The 26,262-nt window shown below is 37.7% G+C and overlaps 1 protein-coding gene across 1 annotated transcript; it reads left to right on the forward strand.

The window, feature by feature from the left end:
* Positions 1-11,274: 11,274 nt before the first annotated feature.
* On the forward strand, positions 11,275-26,041 carry mrc1b (mannose receptor, C type 1b). The gene is made up of 31 exons (XM_010786176.1): positions 11,275-11,447; positions 12,088-12,441; positions 12,647-12,817; positions 13,055-13,210; positions 14,184-14,294; positions 14,863-15,000; positions 15,094-15,270; positions 15,865-16,019; positions 16,559-16,672; positions 16,933-17,048; positions 17,170-17,318; positions 17,409-17,608; positions 18,425-18,540; positions 19,044-19,116; positions 19,200-19,353; positions 19,845-19,883; positions 20,428-20,591; positions 20,704-20,765; positions 21,256-21,356; positions 21,471-21,613; positions 21,823-21,928; positions 22,190-22,317; positions 22,409-22,453; positions 22,661-22,763; positions 22,988-23,220; positions 23,458-23,623; positions 24,061-24,225; positions 24,392-24,508; positions 24,956-25,111; positions 25,235-25,264; positions 25,407-26,041. Exons 1-31 carry the CDS (start codon positions 11,345-11,347, stop codon positions 25,652-25,654), a joined length of 4,293 nt encoding a protein of 1,430 aa, XP_010784478.1. The 5' UTR covers positions 11,275-11,344; the 3' UTR covers positions 25,655-26,041.
* The last annotated feature ends 221 nt before the right edge of the window (positions 26,042-26,262 follow it).

A 26,262-nucleotide genomic window follows, 5' to 3' on the forward strand; every position in this document is an offset into this window, starting at 1 on the left:
CGAGTTTTCCGCAGATGCTCCCTCCTATACAACAAAAGTCGGACCTGGCAAGTACTTCCAGAGGGAGATTATCTCCGCCACACTCCCCCCCCCTGCCTAAACCCCCCCTGCCTAAACCACCTCCATTGGACTCCTTTGTTTACTTCCTTACCATATTGACATCACTGTGTTACATTCGTGCTTCTATTGGCTAGCGCTTCAACACATTTTACATGACAGGCTGAGGGGCGGGACATAATAGCGGTGGACCAATCACAACAGAGCCAGCCAGCTAACCAATCAGAGCAGACTGGGCTCTGGTTTCAGACAAAGGGTGAAAAGCGGTGCTGCAGCACAGGCAGTATGAGAAAAATAAAGCACTTTTTAAACATTACATGTCACAGTAGAGGCACAAAATACAAATATGAAAACTGAAAATTAGCACAACAGAACCCCTTTAAGTCGGTAGTATAAATTAGTCAGGTGCATACATGAACATTTTAGGTAACTTCCTCCCACTCATATTGTTTCTATAATAATCATGCAGCTAGTTGAATTTGTTTATTTTTTCTTACCTAAAGCAGAATTTGTGGAGTGGTCCTTAATTGGAATAAGGCTACCAACGCTGTCACCTGAGAGCCAGTCCCAGTCCAAACCGGACTCTGTAGGACGATTATTCACCCAACCACAGAAGTCCATTTCAAAGTCACAAAATCCTGCGAGGGATAACACATATAGTTTGTAACATACGTGCAATATGAAAAAAACTAACTCAAATCCACACAACAGGTCACTAACCTGCTGCGGGACAGGCACCATTCAGAACTATGAGGTCGTCAATGGCGATATCTCTCCTCGGTTCAACCCCAACCACAGCTTCAAAAACCACCTGTCACTCAGACACAATGCATTTTAACTTGTTAAACAACCTGTTTAATTTCCACATGGCTTTGTGTTTAACATAGGAACAGTATGACTGAGAGAGTGCAGGCTTCAGGAAAAGCTGAGCTCAATTAAATAATCGACACTTATTGTTTTCATGTGAGACAAAGTTACAGAAGGCAGGCGAAAAAGGTATAAATGTACGTGCATGAGTGTGGAAACTGAATAATATATAGTTATAAAATAATTTAAAGAATGTTGTAAGATGCTTTTTTGCCCCGATTTAGCAATAGTTTATTTACCAGTCTTTACCTGATATCTCACACACTACCAAGTACCTGATATGTTGCACCAGAACTGAGTGTCACTCGTCCGTGTCGCCAGTGTTTTCCCTGATCTCCATTTCTGCTCCAGAGCTCTTCAATGTTTCCGTCAGCAGTTTGAAGGAGAACACGGAGATCCCCCACTCCACTTCCCTCCATGTAATACCAGAACATTAGGCATTCCCCGTCAGCAGGGGTGGGCTCCATCACTGCAGTCATCACAGCAACTCTGGACCCAGCAGGCTGGCTCCACAGCTGGGCACTCAGGTAATAACCTGCACAGTAAGGGCGGAGTTATGCACACGCTGATTCATTTATTTGTATATGCATGTACGTTTGAGCCTGGGATCACACAAAAGTAATGCACAATGACTTCAAATCATCATCAACAGATATTGCAATTACAAACAAGATCAGTCTGTAATGAGGAAATTGTCATTTTTATGATCAGATATCAAACCTTTTTCCAATAAATTAGTTAATAATATAAAAAACAAAATCTACTAGTCATAGTCCATTTCATCAGTCCATCCCCTTTGATATTACATCTGAGTAAAAATAAATAAATTCCCTAATGTACCAGTTTTTGATTTGTGTTTATTGCATCTCTTTTTCAGGTTTCAATCTTTAAGCAGAATTGAGACTGGGGATAATGAATGTAAAGTCGACCCTATCCCCATCCTTCATAGATTCTTTGTTTGGAGGAAACTCTGAGCAAACATCCAATGACATTAACACTACTAATACGACACTTCTCTTGTTGAAAAGATAGTCAGCTGAGCATACAGTATATCACAGTGAGATGCAAACCTTGTTCCGTCCCCAGAGTGTGATCTGTGGCTGGGCCTGAGACGTTGGCAGGCTTCGACCCCCCCATGGAGCGGCTCCAGCTGGAGTTTGCAGAGGGCCGAGGCAGCATGCCGCACAGCGAGCCCTGGAAGGTGCACTCTCTCTCAGCCGGACACGAGCCGGTCTCACTGCTGTACACCTTCAGGTCATCAATGGCTATGCTGCCTTGGGTACCTCCCACCACAGCTTCTATAATAAACTGAAGGACATACATTTATTGAGGGGGTTTCACCATAACAAAGGGTTTGAAAGACTTATTTACCTTTTTAAAAATGGGTTAGAACAGCGGTTCCCAACCTGTGGCATTGCAAGTGGGCCGCCAAATAATTTGAAAAACATTATGATTTCTTTGGAAACATTTTCATTATTACGATCTTTTTTAATTTGAACCTCCTTTCCTTTCTCGATCCTCCTTAGCAACGGTCATTACAGTCCTTGACAGCGGTCTGATCTACTGGATTAACAACGTGTCACATGTTCTGAATTGACCAATCAGAACTTTATTTAGCCTCCATATTATTTATGATTGAATGTGGGCCGGAATAATTTTTAGATTCTTAAGTGGGCCCTGAGTTAAAAAAGGTTGGGAATTGCTGGGTTGGAAAGTTAATGAGACACCAAACCAAATTGAAGCTTGACATTCAATAAGAAGAAACATTTATATTTGTTATATGAAACAGTGAGACAGTAATACAAATAAGAGGCTTGTGTTTTAAAATAGGAAAATGTATTTGCACGGGTTTATACTGAATATTGCAAAATTCTCCAACATGTCTTAAAACAGCTCTTTAGAGTAAATACAATTTCATTCTGATTAATTCTCTAAAATATATATGTATATATTATATCAGCAGATGAACATATATCAGAAATAATAATTGTACCTGTATTGGTTTGCCACTGTCGAAGGTAAGATCAGCGAATCTCCATTTGTTTCCCTGGGTGCCACTTCTCATCCATACAACCGTCTCCTCTTCACCAGCACGCTTTGTAATAAACTTCAATGAACCTGATGACAACAAAAGATCAACTAAGCTGGTGCATTTGTAGGATGCATGTGAATTATTAAGAGAAAAGGCAAAAGATGGTTGAAAATGAGCTGAATGTTGTGGATCTTGGGATGTAGCTTTTGACCTCTGGATTTAGATTAGTTTAATTCAATATTATTTATTTTAAAAATGTGTTAAAAAGACAGTGAGGCACGTACCAATGCTGTTGCCAAATATGTGGTACAAGAAGCTCACACATGTCACGGGACCTTCAGGTCGAGGGAAGCTGATGAGTCTGGCTGCTGATGAGATGTTCAGGTTGTGTTTAGCAGATATGAGCATGAAGTAGCCTGAGAAAGAAGACATGAAAAAGAGAAAAAAACATGTTACACGTTAAAGAGTAGGAAATATCCTAAGCAGACGGAATATAAAACGTTTCTATCTGAATTACCAGATAATAATACACTTTATGGACAGTTCAGGACTTTAATGCAGTTGTGTTGTTGTATTAGTTGCCATTTGATTTTGATTAATGGGCACACTCTTTGTCCCCTTTTTTTATCCTGTATTATATTTATTTATTATGGATAGGTAGTACCAAGTATCATAATGTGTTAATTAATATGTTAATAGTTTGATGTTAGGTTACAAGATTAAGGTGTTTTTATTACATAAAATACGATCTGAGCAAAATATGTTTTGCAGAATGAAACCCTAAAGATTTCCACTTAAAGCTCTTCTTGTTAATGTACGTGTCGTTATCTCTTGATGAATTTGCACAAATTCTAAGCTGTAAGTCCATTTAAATAGAAACAAGCAATGTCCCTGAACCCCTGGTCAAGAAAAGCTCCAGGTCCACTGCAATTAAACTTCAGTAATTTAACTTTAAGCATCACTAATGTGCATTATAAACTCAAATGAAACCAACACCTGCACTATTGCACGATCCTTGTAGTTATAGTTTATATAAGATAAGATAATATGTACTTTATTGATCCCAAATTGATTTGGTTCATTTATTTGGTTCATTTCAGTAAAACAAGTCACAAGTCATTTTTAAAACAGAATGATTGTATACCGCCAGGAGAGCACTCACCCTTCCCAGTTAGTTTACTATGTGCCCCATTTTCCCGTCTCCACAGAAGGCTGGCAGTGTGGTCGTGGTACCAGGAGCAGGTGTCCTCTTCAAAATCACATGAGAGTTGGTGTGATCCTGGAGGGACGTCTCCCTCTGCACAGTTCTCAAATATGACATCGTCCAACATAACGTCTATGGCTACCGTAAATGGAGGTTGGAAGGAAAACTCCAACTGTGTAAAGAAAAATGTTTTGCTCTACATTCATTCTGAAACTCAACAATTCAGCTGATTTTGGGAGAGGCAGATTGCTCAAATTACCAAGATTAAATAATAAATTCCTCAGAACAAAAAAACTGTTAGAATCTTCTGAACAGTACAAAGCACTGAAACTATTTGATTTCTTTGTACATTCCGGCCCACGTTAGCTTTGTCTGTATGGCAACACAAATGTATTGTGTAAGATGTACCAGAGATTACAGGACGCCAAATAAAATAATTAAACCATTAGGTGCATTTTTATTGATCCACCAGGTGACAAAACAGGAAACTGTTTACACAATAAAGTTTATAGGTAAAATAAAGTTAATGATTTGGAGAGCTACACCATGAATATGAATATGAATTAAATTAAATCTATACACTGATAGAATTTAAAGGTAGGGTAGTTAAGAATGGAGAAACCAGCTCGAGTGCGCTAGAATTTGAAAGTATGCAGCCGGAAAGAATCTGCCCCTTCCTTCAGACTTCCTCACAGAGCCCCTCCTCCAACACACACAAACGCGCACATGACCAATGAAGGCACGAGATATGTTTGTGCACAGATGGAAGTGCTTTTTACAGCGCCACGGCTTCCACAGATGAATTTTTTTAGGTATTTATTGTCAAAGCATTTAATATATTCATTGCTATCGGGATGTTAAGAGCATTCCATGGAATATAACAAAAAGTGTTTCCGAAGTGAATTACCTACCCCACCTTTAAGTACATTAGTAAAGCTAAACTACTAAAGGTCCCATGAGAGATCTTCCCTTTGTAACTTTGATTGTTTTCCATGGCTTACTTTATATTTGGCAGACAAACATGCAGAAAGTTGTGTTACTACAGTTCCCATAATGCTTTGAGGATATGTGGGGATAACATATCATGTTGCATTTGATGCAGGAACGTGTGTAGGCCCTATTATTTTAGGACTGTATTTGTTTGCATTTTGGCAAATAAGCACAATTAAATTATGCAGAATTAGTTACTTGAAATTCCTATTTGCAAAGCACTCATGGATGTGTGGACGACTATATTATGTGATGATTTCTCAGGCAAGTTCTGCATGAGTAAGAAGCTTCTTGGTTTCTATGATTTCTTAGCAGATTTATGGACAGTTTGAGATGATAATATCTATTATTAGTCTAAAAACAAACAGTATATTTGACTAACCTTGTATCCTCCTGGCTGATTACCGATGAAAGCTGTAGCCTTCTCCCAACAGTCTGTCTTACTTTTAGAGCTGTGCAGCAACTCTGGCATAGAGGGGCGTCGGATCATGTTGAGGTTAAGGGATGAGGATGATGATGATGATGAGTTATTGTAAAGGTAGTACCAAAAGCTGTAAAACAATGACAGTCAAATAAAAAACCTGGCACCAGCTAGCACATGCTAAATGACAAATTCAAGATAAATTGGCATGATATAGTTGAAATGCATTGTCATCTAAAAACATATCCTTTTGTAGAACACAAATGACACATAACATGTTAAAATAAGGGGAAATGTATTGTTTTAGTACCTGATCTGGCATCCCAGAGCTGCCAGGTTGTCAACAAAGTATTCCAAATAGGCCGTAGACATAATTGGGTCTTCTTCGCCAGCTACATGCATGACATGTCCTGAATCCAACCGACAAACAATAATAAGAACATCAACAATCATGCTATCTAATTACATTTGTATCCCACAAAGTAATAAAACAAATGACAAACGCCAGTAGTTTAAGAATTACCAGAGGCATTTCCTGTGCTGTGGTCCAGTCCAGGTACTGAGGTGATGTTTGCCATCTGCCATCTCCAGCGGTAAGAGGCAGTACTGCTGCTGTCGTTCCAACCACAGGAGTGATGCTCAAAGTCACATGACCCTTAAAAAGAGAGAAGGGGTAAGATTACACAGCAGGATTTGGAAAAACTTGTCCATGCTTTTATTTTCAGACTCGATTACTGCAATGGTGTCTTCACAGGTCTCACTAAAATCTATTAGAAAGCTGCAGCTGATTCAGAACGCCGCTGCTCGAGTCCTCACTAACTTTACACTGGCTTCCTGTGTGTCAAAGAATACTGCTGCTGTTTATAAAGCACTGAATGGTTTAGGCCCAAAATACATTTCTGACCTCCTGCTAAATTATGAACCATCCAGATCTCTCAGGTCTTCAGGGACTGGTCAGCTTTCTGTCCCCAGAGTCAGAACTAAACATGGAGAAGCAGCGTTCAGTTATTATGCTCCAAATATCTGGAACAAACTCCCAGAAACCTGCAGGTCCGCTGAAACTCTGACTGCTTTTAAATCCAGGCTGAAGGCTTTTCTTTTTGCCGCTGCTTTTAATTGGTATATTCATATCTCACACTGCACTGTAACTTTTATTCATGTGCCTTTGTTATTCATTTTTTATTATCTTTGCCTTTAAATGCCATTTAATAATATGTTTCTTAATGCTCTTAATGTCTTTCATTTTTGTAAAGCACTTTGAATTGCCTTATGTTGAAAGGTGCTATATAAATAAACTTGCCTAGCCTTGCCTACAAATGGAAAGTATCCAAAGGTTTTGTGAAATAATTCAAAAGCATTCTTGTCCCCAGTATCGTGTTTCTGTTCCGTCTTATTGTATTGCATTTTTGCTTTTTTAGAAGACGAATAAATAACAATACAAATGTTAAACTCTTGCTATTTTTGACACTATTGATCCCTTAGTGAACGTCACAAGCTTTCTGGCAGTATATATGGTTTAAAAAAACATAAACTCATCATTAACCTAATAGAACATTTGGACATCAAATATATTTGTATGCTGATATTTTTGTATTTTTACTGCAGGTACTACAGGAGTATCTCTACACTGTGATATTACTACCTTTACTTAAGTTAAAGATCTGAGTACTTCTTCGACCACTGGAAAGGTTTAACAAGACTTGAAAAACTCAGCTTACCACAAAACCCTTCGTCTGAGCCATCTTTACAGTCCTTTTTAAAGTTACAGACGAGTTCGGCAGGAAGACATTCTCCAGATGAGCAGATGAACCCCCCGTCAGGACAAGATGATACGACCACCAACAATACTGTAAAGAGAGTTTTATTACGAAGAGATACAAATAAAATCATCTCGGGGGGCATGCAAAACACCTTTGACTTTAAACACAAACTTTACACCTCTTTTTTAACAGGCATGCACAATATAATGCACACCAACATTGGCAGGGGGGATGTGGAGAAAATAAAATATAATTATATTTTTGACCAATTATCTCGATTTCGAGATTGTGACAATGTAGTGAAATTGACTGTTTTTGATAAATCAAAGTCAATAAAGTGGTTAAAAAAACAACACCATTAGACTGTTATCAAGGCCATCAAAACTCAGACACATATGCAATACTTCAATATATATATATATATATCTAAGAGGATATCTGGTTTCAAATCACAATATCAAAATATGGCCAAGCCTAAGAATACCTTTAATATATTATGTCCAGCTATGATGACCCTTACCTGACAGCAGAACACATATTAGCTTCATGTCTGGGGAAACAAACCACATGGCAAGAAAATCCAAAGAAAATGAAAGATCCTTAAAGTGTGATCATAACCCCAGCCAACCCTCTGATAAACAGTTTGTGACTGTTTTACTGGAGAGACGCTTTTATATCAACATTTGAGCTGAGGTTGAGAGTCCTTATCGGTCGACCCTTAAGTTTAAAGTCCACAGGGTTCTCAGTAAAGTGCGATACATGTCCGTGGCTCGTCTTTATGACCCTCATTGTGCGTCTCATTCATTTACAACTACCGACAGGGATGTTACGTATCGTAGATGTTCCAGAAAAGTTTGAAGTGTTTTTGTAGGTAAAAATATGAATGTGGGTTTAACTTTGAGTCAGTTTGGATTTTAATCTAAAAAAGACACACACACATGAAAATTCAAACATGTAGCACTTCATGTAATTTATATTACTACCTTTACTTAAGTTAAAGATCTGAGTACTTCTTCGACCACTGGAAAGGTTTAACAAGCGTTGAAAAACTCTTCGTCTGAGCCATCTTCACAGTCCTTTTTAAAGTTACAGACGAGTCCGGCAGGAAGACATTCTCCAGATGACATTCTTACACTTCATGTCATTTATGAGTTTTCAATAAAATGAAGACGGTTAAGCTCTCATTGTTCGTTACCCTCACATTACTGGGTCATGTTTGTGATAATGACCTGCTTTAATGGATCTTATCGGATTTTCCAACTGGGAGATAAAAATATCTGCATGTTCTAGTGTCAGTGTATGAGGTCAACACGTATGAGTAGGAGTGTATGAGTTCAACACGTATGAGTAGGAGTGTCCAGTATGAGTTCAGCACCTATGAGTAGGAGTGTATGAGTTCAACACGTATGAGTAGGAGTGTCCAGTATGAGTTCAACACGTATGAGTAGGAGTGTACAGTATGAGTTCAGCACCTATGAGTAGGAGTGTATGAGTTCAACACGTATGAGTAGGAGTGTACAGTATGAGTTCAACATGTATGAGTAGGAGTGTATGAGTTCAACACGTATGAGTAGGAGTGTATGAGTTCAACACGTATGAGTAGGAGTGTATGAGTTCAACACGTATGAGTAGGAGTGTACAGTATGAGTTCAACATGTATGAGTAGGAGTGTATGAGTTCAACACGTATGAGTAGGAGTGTATGAGTTCAACACGTATGAGTAGGAGTGTATGAGTTCAACACGTATGAGTAGGAGTGTACAGTATGAGTTCAACATGTATGAGTAGGAGTGTATGAGTTCAACACGTATGAGTAGGAGTGTATGAGTTCAACACGTATGAGTAGGAGTGTATGAGTTCAACACGTATGAGTAGGAGTGTATGAGTTCAACACGTATGAGTAGGAGTGTATGAGTTCAACACGTATGAGTAGGAGTGTATGAGTTCAACACGTATGAGTAGGAGTGTATGAGTTCAACACGTATGAGTAGGAGTGTATGAGTTCAACACGTATGAGTAGGAGTGTATGAGTTCAACACGTATGAGTAGGAGTGATGAGGTCCATTATGAGAAGGAGTGTATGAGGTCAAACACTATTCTGCATAACTGAGAGGGAAAGAGCAATTAATTTAAACTGTGTTTATAAGCCATGTAGAAAAGTACTTTAGTAAGCACAGGCTTAAAAACTTCATTAAAAGGAACTTGATAAAAACACACTCCAGACTTGAAGGCAATGTATTTCAAATGTAATGGCGTTTTTTTTTTCTTTTCACCCTTCAACCAAATTTCATGGAAATCATGCAAGAATATTTTTTTTACTTGAAAACCCAAAACCAAACTAACAACATAATGTCCTTGGTGGAGGTAAGCAATATTTTATAGACATTTTGTTAAATGTGCAGATGAAGCTTCTTGAAGAAACAACATATAACCAAGGTTGCCACTTTACTTTCTATCCCATAAACATAATCTTTCTCTTTCCACTTCAAACAAATATGTCTTAACCTTCTACATCGTTTACAATGTTCGATGCACATGTTTTCTTTTTTTTGCCACAAAAAGCCATTGTTAATTACAAATGTGAGTATAATGCAGAATACAATTGCACTAGTCCTACTTGTAAGCCTTGTAAAAAAAATCACTGCAGTCACAAAGGTTCATATTTCAGCACAGTCCTGAAAAAAGGAGAATAACCAAAGAGGAAGTGAAAATATAAAATGCTATGATATATGTTAAGGCACGTTTGGAGAACAGACCTCAACATCTGAAGGCCTCTGCCACTAAACAGGATATTGTGTTGCTACATTCAGGATGCACATTTTTTCTCTTCATCAGCAAAAGTGCAATATATCTCTGCTCTGATAACTTTACAAGTAATCGTGTGCCTCCTTATAGCTATAATAAAACTTCTAGTGTTTAGAAAATACAGTAAAATAGTGACTTTAAGCAGGCATACACACTTCACATGTAAAAGTCAGCTCATTGTTTGGTATGACAGCTGGAAGGTCAGTAGGATGGTGCAAGGTAGAATTAAGTTGTTGCTATCATTTAGCTAACCAGTTGTTTATGATTACAAACGTTTTTTAGTTTATATTTTAATGACACAGATACACTGGCTTAACCATTGCAACAGTATTATGAAAAAAAGAGTATTGCTGCCCAACATTCATCGTCATCATCGTCATGGTAAATTCAATTTGTGCGATAAATATTGCAAAAGACTGCGATACTTTGCTCAGAGATTGTTTGAGGGATACAAATTGTCAGTCGAAAACGGTACTTTTTTTATTGGTAGATTTTGTGTTAGATTCATGTTGAATGTTCAACAATAACATATTTGGAACCAGTTTCGCTTGTTTATCCGCAGGGCAGACCAGGTACACAGAAAGTGTAAATTCAGTCATGCAATCAACAGAGACACTGGATACTTTCGGCTATAATCCTGCAAACGTATCATCTCCTAATATGTTTTTTTCTTTATCGTTTACAGATATACATTTCATTTCCATTCCCATTAAAATGCAAGGAAAGTGACACAGAGGGACAGGTCCTAAATGGCAGAAACCATGGAGGTGCAATAAAGTCTTTGATGGTGGAAGCTGCACCAGACCACAGACCCCCGACATTGATGAGTCATGTTTAGCATAAATCTCTTACACATCATTTTCTTCCACGACAGGAAGTAAATGGGGCCACATTTTTGCGATTTCTGGAGTTTGAGATCCGTGCAAGCAAGACAGTGTGTGTGTGTGTGTGTGTGTGTGTGTGTGTGTGTGTGTGTGTGTGTGTGTGTGTGTGTGTGTGTGTGTGTGTGTGTGTGTGTGTGTGTGTGTGTGCGTGTGTTTGTGTGTTTTCTGAATGTTGCCCCTACTTCCCTCCCAACCCCCCTTTTTTACCAGTAGCAAAATGTTGAAATGTGCAGAAGCAGGAAAAAAGCTGACAGTGACAGTAGTATTAAGATTCCCTCCCTTTTATGTACATGCTCATAAGTCCTCTGCTTGCAATGCGTGGACAATGTCTGCGGCTCTGAGACTTATCAGGAGAATGATGACCCGGAGGATAACGCTAGCAGCCTTTTTGCTTTTCATCACAACATCTCAATGTTCAATGAGAAATGGTAAAGTATGCACTCAACTGTATGTGAGGACTTACTTATTCTTTCTTTATATTGTTGACATCTGTGAGCTGTCAACGTGTGTCTTTGTACGGATGTAAAGATTAGCAACCTTCATACGTTTGTTTTACTGAAAATAAGTTTATTTTAATCGTTTTTTCATCTGCTTCGCGACGAGTTAAAACATTACATTACATTACATGTCACTTGTTAGACGCTTTTATCCAAAGCAACTTACATACTCAATACTGTGGGCAATCCTCACAGGAGCAATTTGGGGTGAAGTGTCTTCAGGGACACAACGGCCTGCTGACTGCAGTGGAGTTTGAACCTGTGCTCCCCTGATCCGAACACCAACACACTAGTCCACTGCGCCACTGCCTCCCCAAAACTAATGCTAAAACTCATTAGAAGTATTTGTTGAGATTACAGCTGACAGTGTTAAGGAGGCTCTGATGGCATCTGTAGTCTTACATAATAAAATGTTTTGAAGAGAGAGGAGCTCAAGTTGAAAAGAAGAAGTCTCCAATTAATTATTTTTTATGAAGCTTTTTACTTGTTAGTATTTCCAATGTGGAAAAAAACAAGTTCTTTGACCAACTTTGAAGTTAATGCTTGTGCCTGTTTTCACATCTCTCTGCAGATTCCCCATTTGCACTCACTAACAAAGCCACTTCTACGTGTTTGGTGAAAAGATCAATCCGCTGCCTTGAAGTGCGCTGGACGACTGGTGATCGTCTTTTTGTTACCTCAAGCAAAAAGTGCCTTGGTGCTCAGGGCAAAAGTGTGGGGAGTGAAGTGAGCCTCTACGATTGTAACGACAGTGACCTACAAAAGTGGGAATGCAAGAATGAAACACTGCTTGCCCTCAAAGGCCAAACGCTCTACATTGAAGTCAAACCGGATGATTCAATTGCTCTCTCCAGAACTGTCGGGCCCAATAACAAGCTCACCATCACAGGGACAGCCAGCGGTGCTTGTTCAAGAACATACAGAGGTACAGTATGAACACTGAACAGCCAAACCCTATAATAAACAACACAATACCCAGTAAAAATCATGCATATGTGTGTCAGTCGATGGATAGTAAAGTAGAATGATGCCACGTGTTTCTTCTCACTGGAGTTAGGCTGTGATTGACTGAAGTAAATTGAGTGAAGAGAAGACGATTTCATTTGATCAACCTCTTGATTCCCTTTTAGAACTTTACACCATTGAAGGCAATGCGTTTGGGAAGGTCTGCATGTTTCCCTTCATGTACAAAGACCGGTGGTTTGGAGACTGCACTACATACGACTCCTCTGTAAAGCGTCAATGGTGTGCAGTTGAAACAAAATATGAACATGAACGGTGGGGATACTGCCCAACTAATTGTGAGTACTGCATTTCATCTTCAACATTACATGCATCTTTAGGCAGATTCATTTTGGTATCAGAGAACGTATTACATGATATTGTTTACGAGTTGATCTACCGTAGTTTAATCAACATACCCTGATGCTAAACACAAAGCATGCAATGTGAGAGCTCACTTTTAGGTTAAAAAGAGATGAATTGTTGTTTGAATGAATTCAGTATTTACTTGTTTATGTTACTGTGTTGATGAACAGCCAATGAACACTGGGAGAAGAACATTGTCACAGGAGCGTTTTACCAGATCAACAGACAGTCGGTTCTGACTTGGGCCCAGGCTGAAGACAGCTGCAAACAGCAGGCGGCCAAACTGGTCAGCATCACAGACCCTCACGAGCAGGCGTTTGTCTCAGGTAAGACACCACCTGGTGGATGGTGCAGATGCATACTGACCCACCATAGAGTGGTCACTTTGTACATGTATCATCTCACACGGGTTAAATGGTCTGTTGTTGAATCAAAAAGCCCTTAAATGATCTTAACATGTTAAACTTTTTGAGATACAGTCTAGCACCTTTTTATAAATTGATATTTAAAATGATGTTTAATGCATCTATTCAAAGTAAGGAAAACATGGCCAGTATTTGTTTCAGTAAGATACTCTGTAAGTTTGGAATCTTAAGATTTTGTTTGAAAATAAGTTTTTTCAAATGACATTTACTTTTCAAACCACTGAAATTGTTTTATTCAATTGCACATGTCAGACATGTTGCTGTTTTGTTTAGGGGGAAAACAAGAAGCAAGTTTATTTATTTTATTATTTATTTGACAGGGACAGTGCACATTGATTAACATTTCTGTAAATGCGCCAGAGTTAGCCAACAGGCTATTTTTCCTCTGCAGTCCCTGGCAAAAAAAAATTCACTTCAAATGACAGTGATACAATGACTACCAGTAACCAGTAGTTCTAGGAAAAAAGGCCTGCAGAACATTATGATCAGCCTAATGTTGGTCCAAGGGTCATTGTAACACTGTGACACAGAGGAAATTGTGCAATCCATTTTTACAGGAGTGATATGAAGCCTCTGCACTTTGGTTGCAAATCTGTAGGTCTCGTTGAAACTAGCTCCCAGTCACTCTCAGTTTATTTATTATATTTGTATCACACCCCATTAGATATACTAATATGCACTGTTTTTCTCTAATCCTGACACTCTTAAAGGACATGGTTCATTTTTTAAGCTTTCCCTTGTGTGACTTTGAATTCTGCTTTTTGCTGACTTGTTATAAAGCGTGCAAAAGAGGAACAATGTGCAAAAGAGGAACAATTTCTTTACTCTGTCCTTTTCCCTTTTTTCTCCCTCTCAAACACACATTAACACACAGCACTAATGGGATCAGGGAAACATAAACTGTGGATCGGGCTGGTCCTTGACCAAGATCATGGCTGGCAATGGACGGATTCGAAGCCCTTCTGTTATCTGCGATGGACTGCAGGTAAGTCTGCACGCCAGAACATGATCTTCCAAAGCACCTCTAGGCAATGGCCCTATCATTCCATACAAACTCTCTAACTGACTGTTCAGCTTATTGTTTTGGTTTTAGAGCCTAATACTTTATTGTTATGCTTCACTCTCATGACACGCACCATTGTGTTTTTTAGTGAAAAACTGTAAACTGTAAACTACCTGCACAGCACTAAACCGACTCAGCTAGCAATTAGCTTGCATCATGATGAAGCATTAAGTCTAAATCCTTGTCAATGTTGATGTTTCAATGCCGGCAACCATCAGCTAATACTCTTTTTCTAATGATGAAACATGCACAAAAAACAACACATTTTCCAGTCATCCTGTCCCTAAATTAATATCCCTTTTCCGTTGATAAGATCCCATAACTTCCTCATTTAAATAAGGGATATTATTGGACAGGATTGCAAGATGTGTTATACCTTATGATATCTAGAGAAACAAGATACCAGGCTGTGTTAGTCAGTTTAGTCCGTGTATTTTAATCTCCACTCATAAAGAAAGGAATCTCATGTTAAATCATCATCTTCTTTTAGGTAATCCACTTCCTAATCCAGGACACAACTGTGCATTTCTTGACTCTGCTGGGCAGCACACCTGGCAAAGTTCATCCTGCGGCAAGAAACTGGGCTACGTCTGCTACAAATCCGGGGCCCCTCCAACTCCTCCACAAAGTAAATAAACATGTTCTACCTTCCCATAGCTACTTTACTGTGTTTCCTTGTTGGTATCAGTCATTCATCCCCTTTTGTTCCTTTTCTCATCAGTTGAGCAAGGATCTTGTCCAGACCCTTGGATTCCCTACAATGGACACTGCTTCCACCTTAAGCGGACAGCTCTAATGTGGACTGATGCTCAGAGAGATTGTCGTAATGAAGGAGGGGATCTAGTGAGCATCCGCAACGTGGAGGACCAAAGCTTTATCCTCTCGCAACTTGGATATGGTACGGGTTGACACGACAGTCTAACTTCTTAACGTCTTTTTTATGCTGTGGATTGATTTCAAAACCTAATCTATTTTTTATTTGACATGAGCTCACTCAGACTTAAACATCATAAAATGTTGATCTCCATGACATGCAAGAATTTAAAAATACAGTAAAATGTATTAGGATTAGTTATTTATTCATGAGATAACTAACGATGCACTTATAATCATGTCGGAAACATTGTTAATTGACGCAATCTCAAAATGGGATAATTATTAATATATTTCAATGTTTGTTGACTGTTAAGGGGTCTGCAGAAGACAAAGTTAGCATTTTACAGAGTTAACAGCAGAGTAAATCGATAGGGGAGACTGTAAAATACAGTATATTAAAGAAACAAATACTGAGAAAATATGTATCACCTAAAGTAGGAAGTACGCAATACTTGCTGACAGATTTACTGATGTCTACAATTGCTTATTTCTTACCAATGTTCACATCAACAAAACGTCCACTATTATAGTTGAAGAACATATAATATAATATAATATGATTTTTGCCAATGGTTGACATGAGATATTGTATATTCTTTACTGCCCACGTTTGCAGGACTCACTGATGAGCTTTGGATTGGGCTGAACGACAGGACGACAGAGGGGCTATTTGGATGGAGCGACCACTCCACCGTCAGTTACACCAGCTGGGAGTTTGGGAAACCTACTGTTTCCGCAGATACAGTCAACTGCGTTCTGATTAAGGGAGATGTAAGGAGCACCATGTGGATATGACTGTTTTTATTATTGTATCCATCCTATACCCATTCAATACCACTAAATCCATACAGGTCACACATGGGGAAAGGTCAGATACCACCCTGGTTGAATGGAACTTTAGAAAAGCTCTATTGATTTGTACAAAAAATATTCAGATGCATTTTCGTTTGTAAAGACAGATTTGATCCTGGTCGACGAAACAAATTTAGAGCTTAGGGTCAAATTCATCAATTATTTTATTTTGTTGGAAGCTATGAATGTAGTTCGTAAGTTCTCGCATATATTTATTATTGTTTGTGACATTCAGTAACATTGTCATTGTCATAACATAAGATACATTTACTCGTAGTGCAGACAATATTACATATAGAACCACATTCAATATTACAAGAACAAATCTGTTGTCTGTCGTATAAGATAAAGAATAAGCATTATAAATGTCCCATTATGAATGAGTGTTGTAGTCAATCCATCCAGTATATTGCATTCACATGTATGCATCATTTTTACAGTTGTTTGTTTTCTTGCAGAATGCTAACTGGGTGGATAACTATTGTGGAGATAAACATGGTTTTATCTGTATGAAGCAAAGCTCCTCAGAAACTAGCCCGGTTGAAGTAGAAGTTGACATTGGCTGCGAAGCTGTGAGTACATGTTGTAGAGGAAAGAGTTCTATAAGCATATAATATGAATTAATAATATAGTATCAAAGTGCATGATTAATAAGACAGAAATTACCTTTGAATAGTTACTGGCTATATATCACGTTCAGATGTAGGTCAGCTTATTATCTCTCTCATGTATACTGAACCAATGCAGATAAATGTCTTTTTTGTACAAAATGGATATGTAGCATTTTAAAATCACAACTCTGGAGATCTAATTAGTGCTCGGTGTCCTACAGGGTTGGAAAAGACATGGGTCCTATTGCTACTTCATAGGAACGGAGACAAAGACGTTTGATGAAGCGAAAGATGCCTGCACGACCTCAAGCTCCTACTTAGTAGATGTTTCCAATGGGTAAGACCCTTTATGTTTGTATTAGAGATGAGATGACTATGTGCAAGTGCCATACACTATATTTCACACAATTGGATTAAACAAAAACTAAAAGTCCATCTACTTGTGTAACTACTTTCAGAGTGGATAATGCTTACCTCGTCAGTTTGGTTGGGTTGAGACCAGAGAAATACTTCTGGCTCGGCCTCTCAAACATGAAAAACATTGATCAATTTGTGTGGACCAACTCCGACACGGTGAAGTTTACTCACTGGAACGCTCAAATGCCAGGTAGGGTGAAAGATGCAATTGTATCTTTAAAAAAGGAGGCAATACCAGTAGCTCCTCGATTAACAATAACATATTTATACCCAAATCAAGGTTACGAAAAAGGCTGTGTTGCCATCACAACTGGGATATTGTCTGGACTCTGGGATCTGCTGCCCTGCACCAATACGGAGAAATACATCTGCAAACGCCTGGCACAGGGGGCAGTTTTAACCCCTGTACCACCCACTCAAAGTCCTCCTAAGTGTGAGGAGGGTTGGAATCGAATTGGAACAAGAAACTTCTGTTCAAAGGTACAACCAGCGGTCAACGCAAATAAAACAAGCTGATACCAACAGAAAAAGATGACTGTCCTTTCACATTTACCATCAAAGTAATTAATTCAAAAATATAACCAAACTTTAAACTACTACTATTGTATGTTAGCTGTTGTTTCTAGGGCCAATCTGATCATCATCATGAGCATACGTTTAATATTTGCCAAAATGACTGGGTTGGTAATCAGAGGCTTAAACTATCTGTCCAAAGTTATAAATGCAGATCAGTGGAGTTATAGCAAGTACTTGGCACTGAAATTATGATTTCTTTGTTACAGTTATCTAAACAATAATTTTGTACAGAGTTCCAACTTAAATTGAAACCAAAATGTTTTAATGGTGCTGACCAACAATCAAGCATTTCTATATATGTTGCCACACTACATATACACAGTATAGTTTCTCCTGTGATGTATACATGGGTTTGCACTGGTTTATTAGTTAATGATCCACATATTATTACCTCAGGAGTTAGAAGGGACCAAAAACAGAGCTAAAGAGAGTAAATATTGGGCTTACAATCGCCAGATAGAGAGGAACCCACCTCCAATTGAATAACTGTTTGCTAACAAGTTTGCCATATGAACTAAAAGGAGATGATACTGTACTGTATGTCGGTGTTGTGTAAACGACTTGTTTCTGCTGCCCCAAGTGGCGAGAAACATTACTGTTTGTGTGGGCCAATGTCACAGGTCACAAATAATTTATTTCCAATTTTTTGTTAAACAAAATACAAATATTAAATAAATATTATCTGGTTTACTTTAATCAGGTTTTCCCTCTTGTGCTCAGTTTTTCACAGGGCCTCGTGCAAATGAGAAGACCTGGTTTGAGGCCAGGGATTATTGCAGGGCCATTGGAGGAGACCTGCTCAGCATCCACACCTCAGCTGAGCTGGCTGGGGCACGGTATGAGCCTGTTTGAACTATTACTTAAAAATTGACACGGATTAATATACAGTGTGGTATTAAATCCCTTTGAAAGAAAAATAATAAAAAAAGACACAAAACTTACACTGAATAAGTACAATAATAGAATAAGATGTTCACCCTGCAATTGAGATCTGTTAATTTGCTTGAGTACTTTTTTTTGTAGTCTTCATCTCTTCAATTACGTCATACGGGGTAATAGTAGTTAATATAATAATAATACTAATAATCAGGGGTGCCGCCAGGGATTTTGAGCCCCATGAAAAGATATCACATTTGATACTTTATCAATATAACGGTCATTAATGTTAATTATTGAGGATTGATGAAAGGTTACTTACATTTTTTTTTCTTGATGTTCTAAACATTTTGGGGCCCCTGTCAGTCACGGGCCCTTAGAATCGTCCTAACTTTTCACCCCCTTACGGCACCCCTGCTAATAATATGGATAGATAAACCATTTGATAATATTTGAACTGCAGAAACGGAAAAGCCTGGATTGGACTTCGTATTCCTGACCCTGTCTCTGGTTTTACATGGAGTGATGGATCACCGGTTAGTTGACTGTGTTTTACTTTTTCCAACTAATCTGATCATCAAAATCACTCAATCCTGTAAATATGTATTTTCGTTCACAGGTAAACTTCCTACACTGGCAGGAAGGAGAGCCGAATAATCACAACAATGATGAATCTTGTGTTGAGTTCAGGATTCACAACTGGGATGAGTCCGGGTCTTGGAACGATGTGAACTGTGAAGTGTACAATGACTGGATGTGTCAGATCCGCGCAGGTACGGTTTAAAAAAAGTGTAGTTAATGCTTTTCTTTTAAGAAGTTTTTTCAGGAACAACTGACTTGATATGTATTTATATTTTATTTTGTCTTCATTGGACCATTTTAGTTTTAATTCTTATTTTTAAATTATATGTTTTTTTGCACATTCTTATTTCTTATGTTTATATAAATAACGTATTTTATTTATATTTTTTAATTCATGACGAAACTATCACAATTTGCCAGGTTAAATAAAGTATTTATTATTCTGAAATACTTTTACAGCGACAGGGTTTAAGACATGTCTTTAATAATTACACAAATTATTTATCTTACATTTAACTTATCTTGTATTCAATCAGATAATAAAACTAGGCAAGATGGCGTGTTACCCTTTCTGATTAACATTATCAAAAAGTAAGAAAAGACTAAAAGACAAGTGCCTGGAGGATGGGAGATGTTTTTGCTTTCTTCTGCATGAAATTGACATTATTTTGTGGCCTTACAGGAATGACACCAAAGCCACCTCCAAATAATACTGTGGTGGGTAAGTGACTTTGTATAACCAAACACACACCCATGGGGATAGAAACAAGTGCAACACATTTAGACATAGGTGTTTAGACAGAGTATTACTTCAGTCACATGTAACACTTTTTGATGTGTTCAAGTACTAGCTTAACATTTCACAGTTATGATTAGTATATATAATGATCACTAAAGTCTTACAATTGGCTGTTTCAGATGCTAAAACCCAAAATGTAACACATCTTATTGAAATGTGAACATACAAATATATTAAAGGGTCATGAAAACCAAGTGAAAGACAACTGGGACATCTTTAAATATGACTTTTTCTTAATTAAGTAGTTTAGAATTGTCCTAAACCAATATATCTTTACAAAACAAAATGAAGGCACACTTGGGATAGGCCATATAATGGACCAAAACTCATTCACTTTGATGTTTTGTAAACTTTCAGATGAGGAGTGTTATAGTGTTAAAGATTGGCTAGAACAAAAAAAAAGAAAGGAAAACTTGAAAAAGAAAATACATTGAAAATTGTCAATATCTTTCTAAAACCTTTGCAGAATTTAACACGACATCTGACGGCTGGCTTGTGTGGAGAGGGAGTCAGTATTTTGTGAACGGAATGGTAATGTCCATTGAGGATGCTCGTCTCTTCTGTCAGCAGAGGCATGGGGACTTGGTATCCATCAACAGCAAAGACGAAAATGTCTTCCTATGGAAACAGGTAGGGGTCTTCTTTGTGTGTGTTTTTCTTACACCTTGAAAGTGTACCCATATTAGAAGAACCTTTTATAACTAGAAGGGGTCTTAAAGGTTGCGTGTTTGTGTGCTTGCAGATTTCCAGAAGCTATGGGTCCTATTATATAGGTTTGTCAGTCGATCTTGATAGTTCATTTTGGTGAGTATAAATATAAAATTATATAAAATGAAATATCCTTTTGTGAGGGCAAAAAAAAACAAAAAAAACAATAAAAAGTTGGTCATAAAAAAAAAAAATGAAATACAATTATTTGATCTAAAGTGGTTAGGGCAATCTTTGTTGCCTATTGCTGATAATACTATGTGCATTTTATTGTGCATAACTTACATTATGTCATCCTCAAACATGCATGTGTATAGCAAAAATTATTCCACTTTTCCTAACCTTCCTGTTTACCGTTAAGTAATTGTAACGCTTTAGTTGGACTTCATGCATAACTTTTCTTGATTTTATTGTTTTTTTTTTAAAAAGTCATTTTTACCTCTATATTTAATTTTTCTGTGGTTTATGAACCATGGAAAAATGGTTGATAGTATATAATTTGGGTTACAGTATATCATGTGAAACTCCTATTCTTTGCTTGATTACACATTGTAATTGACGTACCGGTAACTGTGTGTGGTTTAAGGTGGATGGATAATTCTCCAGTGGGGTTTCAAAGATGGGATGAAAATCAACCACATGATAATTCCTTTGATGAGAGCTGTGTTACTATGACTTATTACATGGGTGAGTAAATTCAAATTGAACGATGATAAAGAGACAAGATGTTCTAAATAAGATTAGATTAAGTAAAATGTTGCTGGTGAAATGTTACTGATCATATCTCTGCTGACTTTACAGGCTTCTGGCGTACTGTTAATTGTGGCCAGGAGCAACGATCCATCTGTAAACGAGGAGGCTCTCCACCCGTCAACAGCACTGCCGCCCCCAAAGTCCCTCCTAAAGGTGGCTGTCCACCCAAATGGACCAAATTTGACTCAAAGGTGAAAAACAACTGCTAAATTATGTTAACATCTTCAGCACAAATCTTACAATACCACTTTTTTAATCTCAGTTATTTAGCATTTAGATGTTCTTTGTCTCATGGGACTGATTTGTTTTGAAGGTCATATCAGATGGCCTTGAAGCTTAAATACAAAATGGTTTTTGGTTGTAGAGGGGAAATAATCAATATTTTATTCCTCATTTATAGTGTTACAGTATTATTAGCAGTCGAGTGGCCACCTGGGAGGATGCAAGGAGACAGTGCATTACCATGAGAGGCAATTTAGCGTCAATTTCCACAAGGCGTGTGCAAGGTTTGTTCCACATTTATTCCTATTGTTTTAATTATCATCATGTAACATAATCATGAGTATGATCTAAATACAGAAAGGGAACGTTCCTGCTTAACCTTAAAACAACTGCACAAATTTAACAGGCTAATATTTGAGATGTCGTTTATATGGTGTCTTCTAACTGATTTAAATCTAATTTAATCACAATCTTAAAAAAATGAGCAATGTGTCATAAACCAAAAAAGGTCATAACGACTTAATTTCTCCCATTTACATTTTCAGCATTTTTGACTACTAAAATGGCTGAAATATCAACCACAGACCTGTGGATTGGTTTAAATAGTTTGAAACAAGACGGGTTCTTCTGGACTGATGGCAAAACAAGGCTATACACCAACTGGGGCTATTCTGTAAGTACACACAATCTACAAACTTGTTGTTGAGTTGCTGTCTAGATGGAAAAAGTGTTTGAAATATTTGTTATCTTGTTCTGCTCTTTAGAAACACCGACGTCGTCCGGGGACCTTTTATAAAAGATGGGATGAGGTAACATTTTAACTGCTTGTTTAAAGTTAAATATCAGTCTTTTTAGTTTTCAACACCAGATAAAGGTAGTAAGCAGTCCAATCAATCAATCAATCAATCAATCAATCAAGACTGCTGCAATTTTAAACCATGATTCAGAATTAGTTTTACATTTGAATGTCATACTGTAAAGATGTTTGACTTCCCACTCCTAATATACTTAAACAGGAACATTGTGTTATGATGACAAGGAGTCCTGATCTTGGTACCGGGAAATGGCTTGTCAAGGGCTGCAATGACACCAATGGATTTGTCTGTCTTCAAAATCTTGGTGAGTTTATACTTGTTCACTTTTTAAAATGATAGGTGATGTATGCATGTCTTGAATTAAGTAACTAGGGTACCGCATTATATAGCCCAAACATCATTGTGCATTCTCTGTAGTAGAGTAAAGATGATTTGAAAAAGTGTTTGCAGTCAAATTAACAGTTTACGTAGCAATAAGATGTCTGTAAAAATAAGAAAACATAAAAAAACGAGTCTTCCTCTCAACAGACCCAAATATCCCGGTCCAACCAGACCCAGACATTTCTAACATCTATGCAAATCTGGGAAATGACAGCATCAGAGTTGTGACTAACAATCTGACCTGGGAGAATGCAAAGAAGCTATGTGAAAAGGAAAAAGCAAACCTGGCTAGCCTGCGAAACGAGTGGACGCAGGCCCATGTGGAGCTGCAGGCTATGAAACTCAAAGCCCCTCTTTGGATTGGACTGAACAAGAACCAGGTACATAGCTGCGGAAAGCTCAACATTACTGTAGAAACAACTCCTATGGGCTAGTTTCAGAGTTTCACTGTTTTTTTTTTTATAACTGATTTACTATAGATAATTATAAGATTTTATCCATGAGGAAACAACAAAGTGTAGAATTCTTTAATCTATTTGGCACAAAATTGCATTTCAAAAAGCCATTGACAATGCATGCGAAATTAAAATGGTGATTTGATCCATTCTTGTTTTCAGACACATGGGTATTTTAGGTATATTGATGGCTGGCACCTGAAGAATGCAGGCTGGGCTGAAGGGGAACCAAGCAGGAACAGGCCGTGTGTGTTCCTTAATGTGGATGGAAAATGGGAGACTGCTTTCTGCAACCAGACCATGAACAGTGTTTGCATGAGGTCTACAGGTACGAACGCAAATAGATAGTGTCAAGTAAGGGTGTAATGAAACATGATATGGATGCATAACATCAACAATAACTCCAATAGCATGTCTTTGTCCATGTGCAAGTTCTTCCTTTGCATTGAACAGGGCCTAAACATCGTTAATGTGACTTTATAGGTAACAGGAGGTCTATTTTATCCTTTTTATTTAATTGTAGATTTTCTTTCATTTAAATGTCTGGAAGAGCTAACTCGTAAAATTGTCAAATTATATTTTAGTTGATTTTTGTGAGAATGTAAGAGATAATTGACATATTGTATCGTATTGTTCTACATACAGTAAGCTGGTTTTCTGTGGCAGACACTGGTCGCAATACCATAGAGCATATATCATCTTATCATTTTATGAGCCAGTAGTGATTTCCTTGAACATAAACAATACTTTCTCTATCAATCACAGATGTAGCACCAACAGAGTCAACCAACTTCCCAGGGATTTGCCCTGACGAGACGAATGAGGAGTACCACCAGAGTTTTACCTGGCTGCCATACAAGAGTCATTGTTATTTGTTTATAACAGAGGAAATTGAATGGGCAGATGCAGCTAGCAGCTGTGTCAGGCATGGTAAGAGACACATCCTGCAGAAAATAATTTTATACCTAGCCCTAATATTTGTTGTTTTATTAGGACATGTTAATGTTGTTCTACAGGTCAGTAAATGTGACCAAACCACAACTAGCAATAGGGTTTAGGTAATTGTTATAACCGGTTCTGTTATGTTGTTCTGAAGGTGGAGTCCTGGCTAGTATCGAAGATCCAGATGAGCAACAATTCATTCAAAACAATGTGAAAATGTTTCAAGATAGCCACACCGCTTTCTGGATCGGCTTGTATAAAACTCATAAAGGTACGACTACACTCTTTGTACCTATACACATTTTATTTCAAAGAAAAACTGTACTTAAAGTTAATTCATTATTCTTCACTAAAATGCATTGCGTGTATCCGTCGGATCTAACCTGTTTAATACATTTTCTTCCTCTTGAAACTGAACTTGTGGAAACCTTAACAAAAAGCTTTGATGGTGCATTGTTGCGTATCTTTGCACAGTGCTGCCACCTGTTGGTCAAAGGAATAATGTTTGAAAAATGAATTGCAATAGTGTTATATGTATTTCGCCATGCATGTATTTGAAAATGATTGGTGCTCTCTCTTTTTTTACGAGATTAAATGAAAACAAACGAAACATTTTAAAAAAATCTTCCAAATGAAAAATTCTAGCTTGAATTCACCAAATATAGTGTTTACCAGATTTCCCCCTGTAGTGATACAATAATTGTCCGTTTGGCCCCAGGAACATGGATGTGGTTGGATACAACTGTGATGGACTACACTAACTGGGCTGCAGACGACAATGATAATGACTACGCAGAGATGGCCACCTCGGACGGGGCTTGGAAGACGGGGCGCAGATGGCACGACAGATCATACGTCTGCGAAACACCCAAAGGTAAGATCACTTAACCATGTCATTTAAATGTTTCTTTTCAGAATTTGGCATAATATTACACATTTATATTACATAAAAGAGATTAATAATATGAGACATTTTCCTTCCCCCCCCCCCCAACAGTGATGCCTTCAGATCCAGGAGCAAATCCTGGTAAGTCTTCGTTGAGTATTTGATCATTATTATTATTATTGGAAAAAAACCATTACAGTAATATAACATTGACAGGTTTCAAAAATATGTAACGGAAAATAAAATTGTTTGACTGATATCTTCTTTGATGAAATGTGTGCAGAACCCCAGAAAAGAGATCCTCACAGTCGTGTCCACACCAGTTTGATAGTCGTGCTGATAATTACCGTCACTTCTACGCTGATAGCCTTTGGATTTTTCGTCTACAAGAAGGCTCCCCGTCCCACCTTACCCACCTTTGACAATCCGCTCTACTTCGACAGAGAACGATCCCAACCTGATGTGGTCGATACCAATAAACTGATAGAGAATGCAGAAGAGGAAAACCATGAGCCTATTATAGCTCTGTGATTTATAAAGTAGTAAAATCTAGTGAGACACTGAATCCCAGGCTCATGTATTACACAGTGATGCTTTGTTTGTTTTTGCTTTGTTTTTGTTTTTTTACAATATTCAGTGTATATTCAGTTATTTAACAATAAGTCACTAAGTGTGAGTTTCAATGGAGTTGGCTATGTCTGACCTCCTGGAACAGAACAGTTTAGGCTCTAGGATGTCTCAATGGGAATGATTGTTTTTTGATTTTGTCTTTTTATCTGATTAAATGTACAGAATATAATTGTTACATGTTATGCTTATGCTCATTAGATGCTGTAGATTGCTTGTGCTCTTAATATGAAAACAAATCTCCCTGCCTGTCACTGTTAAATGAACAATAAACTTGGTAATACATGGTAATTAAGTGAGTTATATCTTGTGAAATAAAATAACAAGGGAATAATTAACTTCCCGTCATCTTCCAATTCTAGCTGTACAGTGCCAGTAATTATAGCTCAACAAGGATTTCAGTTTAGATATATTTATACAGAGCCCAAAGTACTCCTAGTAGTGATTGTTAGCATTATAGTGTACTTCTATCAATATTCATGTAAGTCAAGTACATCTGAAAAGAGGCAATT

Source organism: Notothenia coriiceps, unplaced genomic scaffold (assembly GCF_000735185.1).
Source record: "Notothenia coriiceps isolate Sejong01 unplaced genomic scaffold, NC01 NC01_scaffold00028800, whole genome shotgun sequence".
Lineage (NCBI taxonomy): Eukaryota > Metazoa > Chordata > Actinopteri > Perciformes > Nototheniidae > Notothenia > Notothenia coriiceps.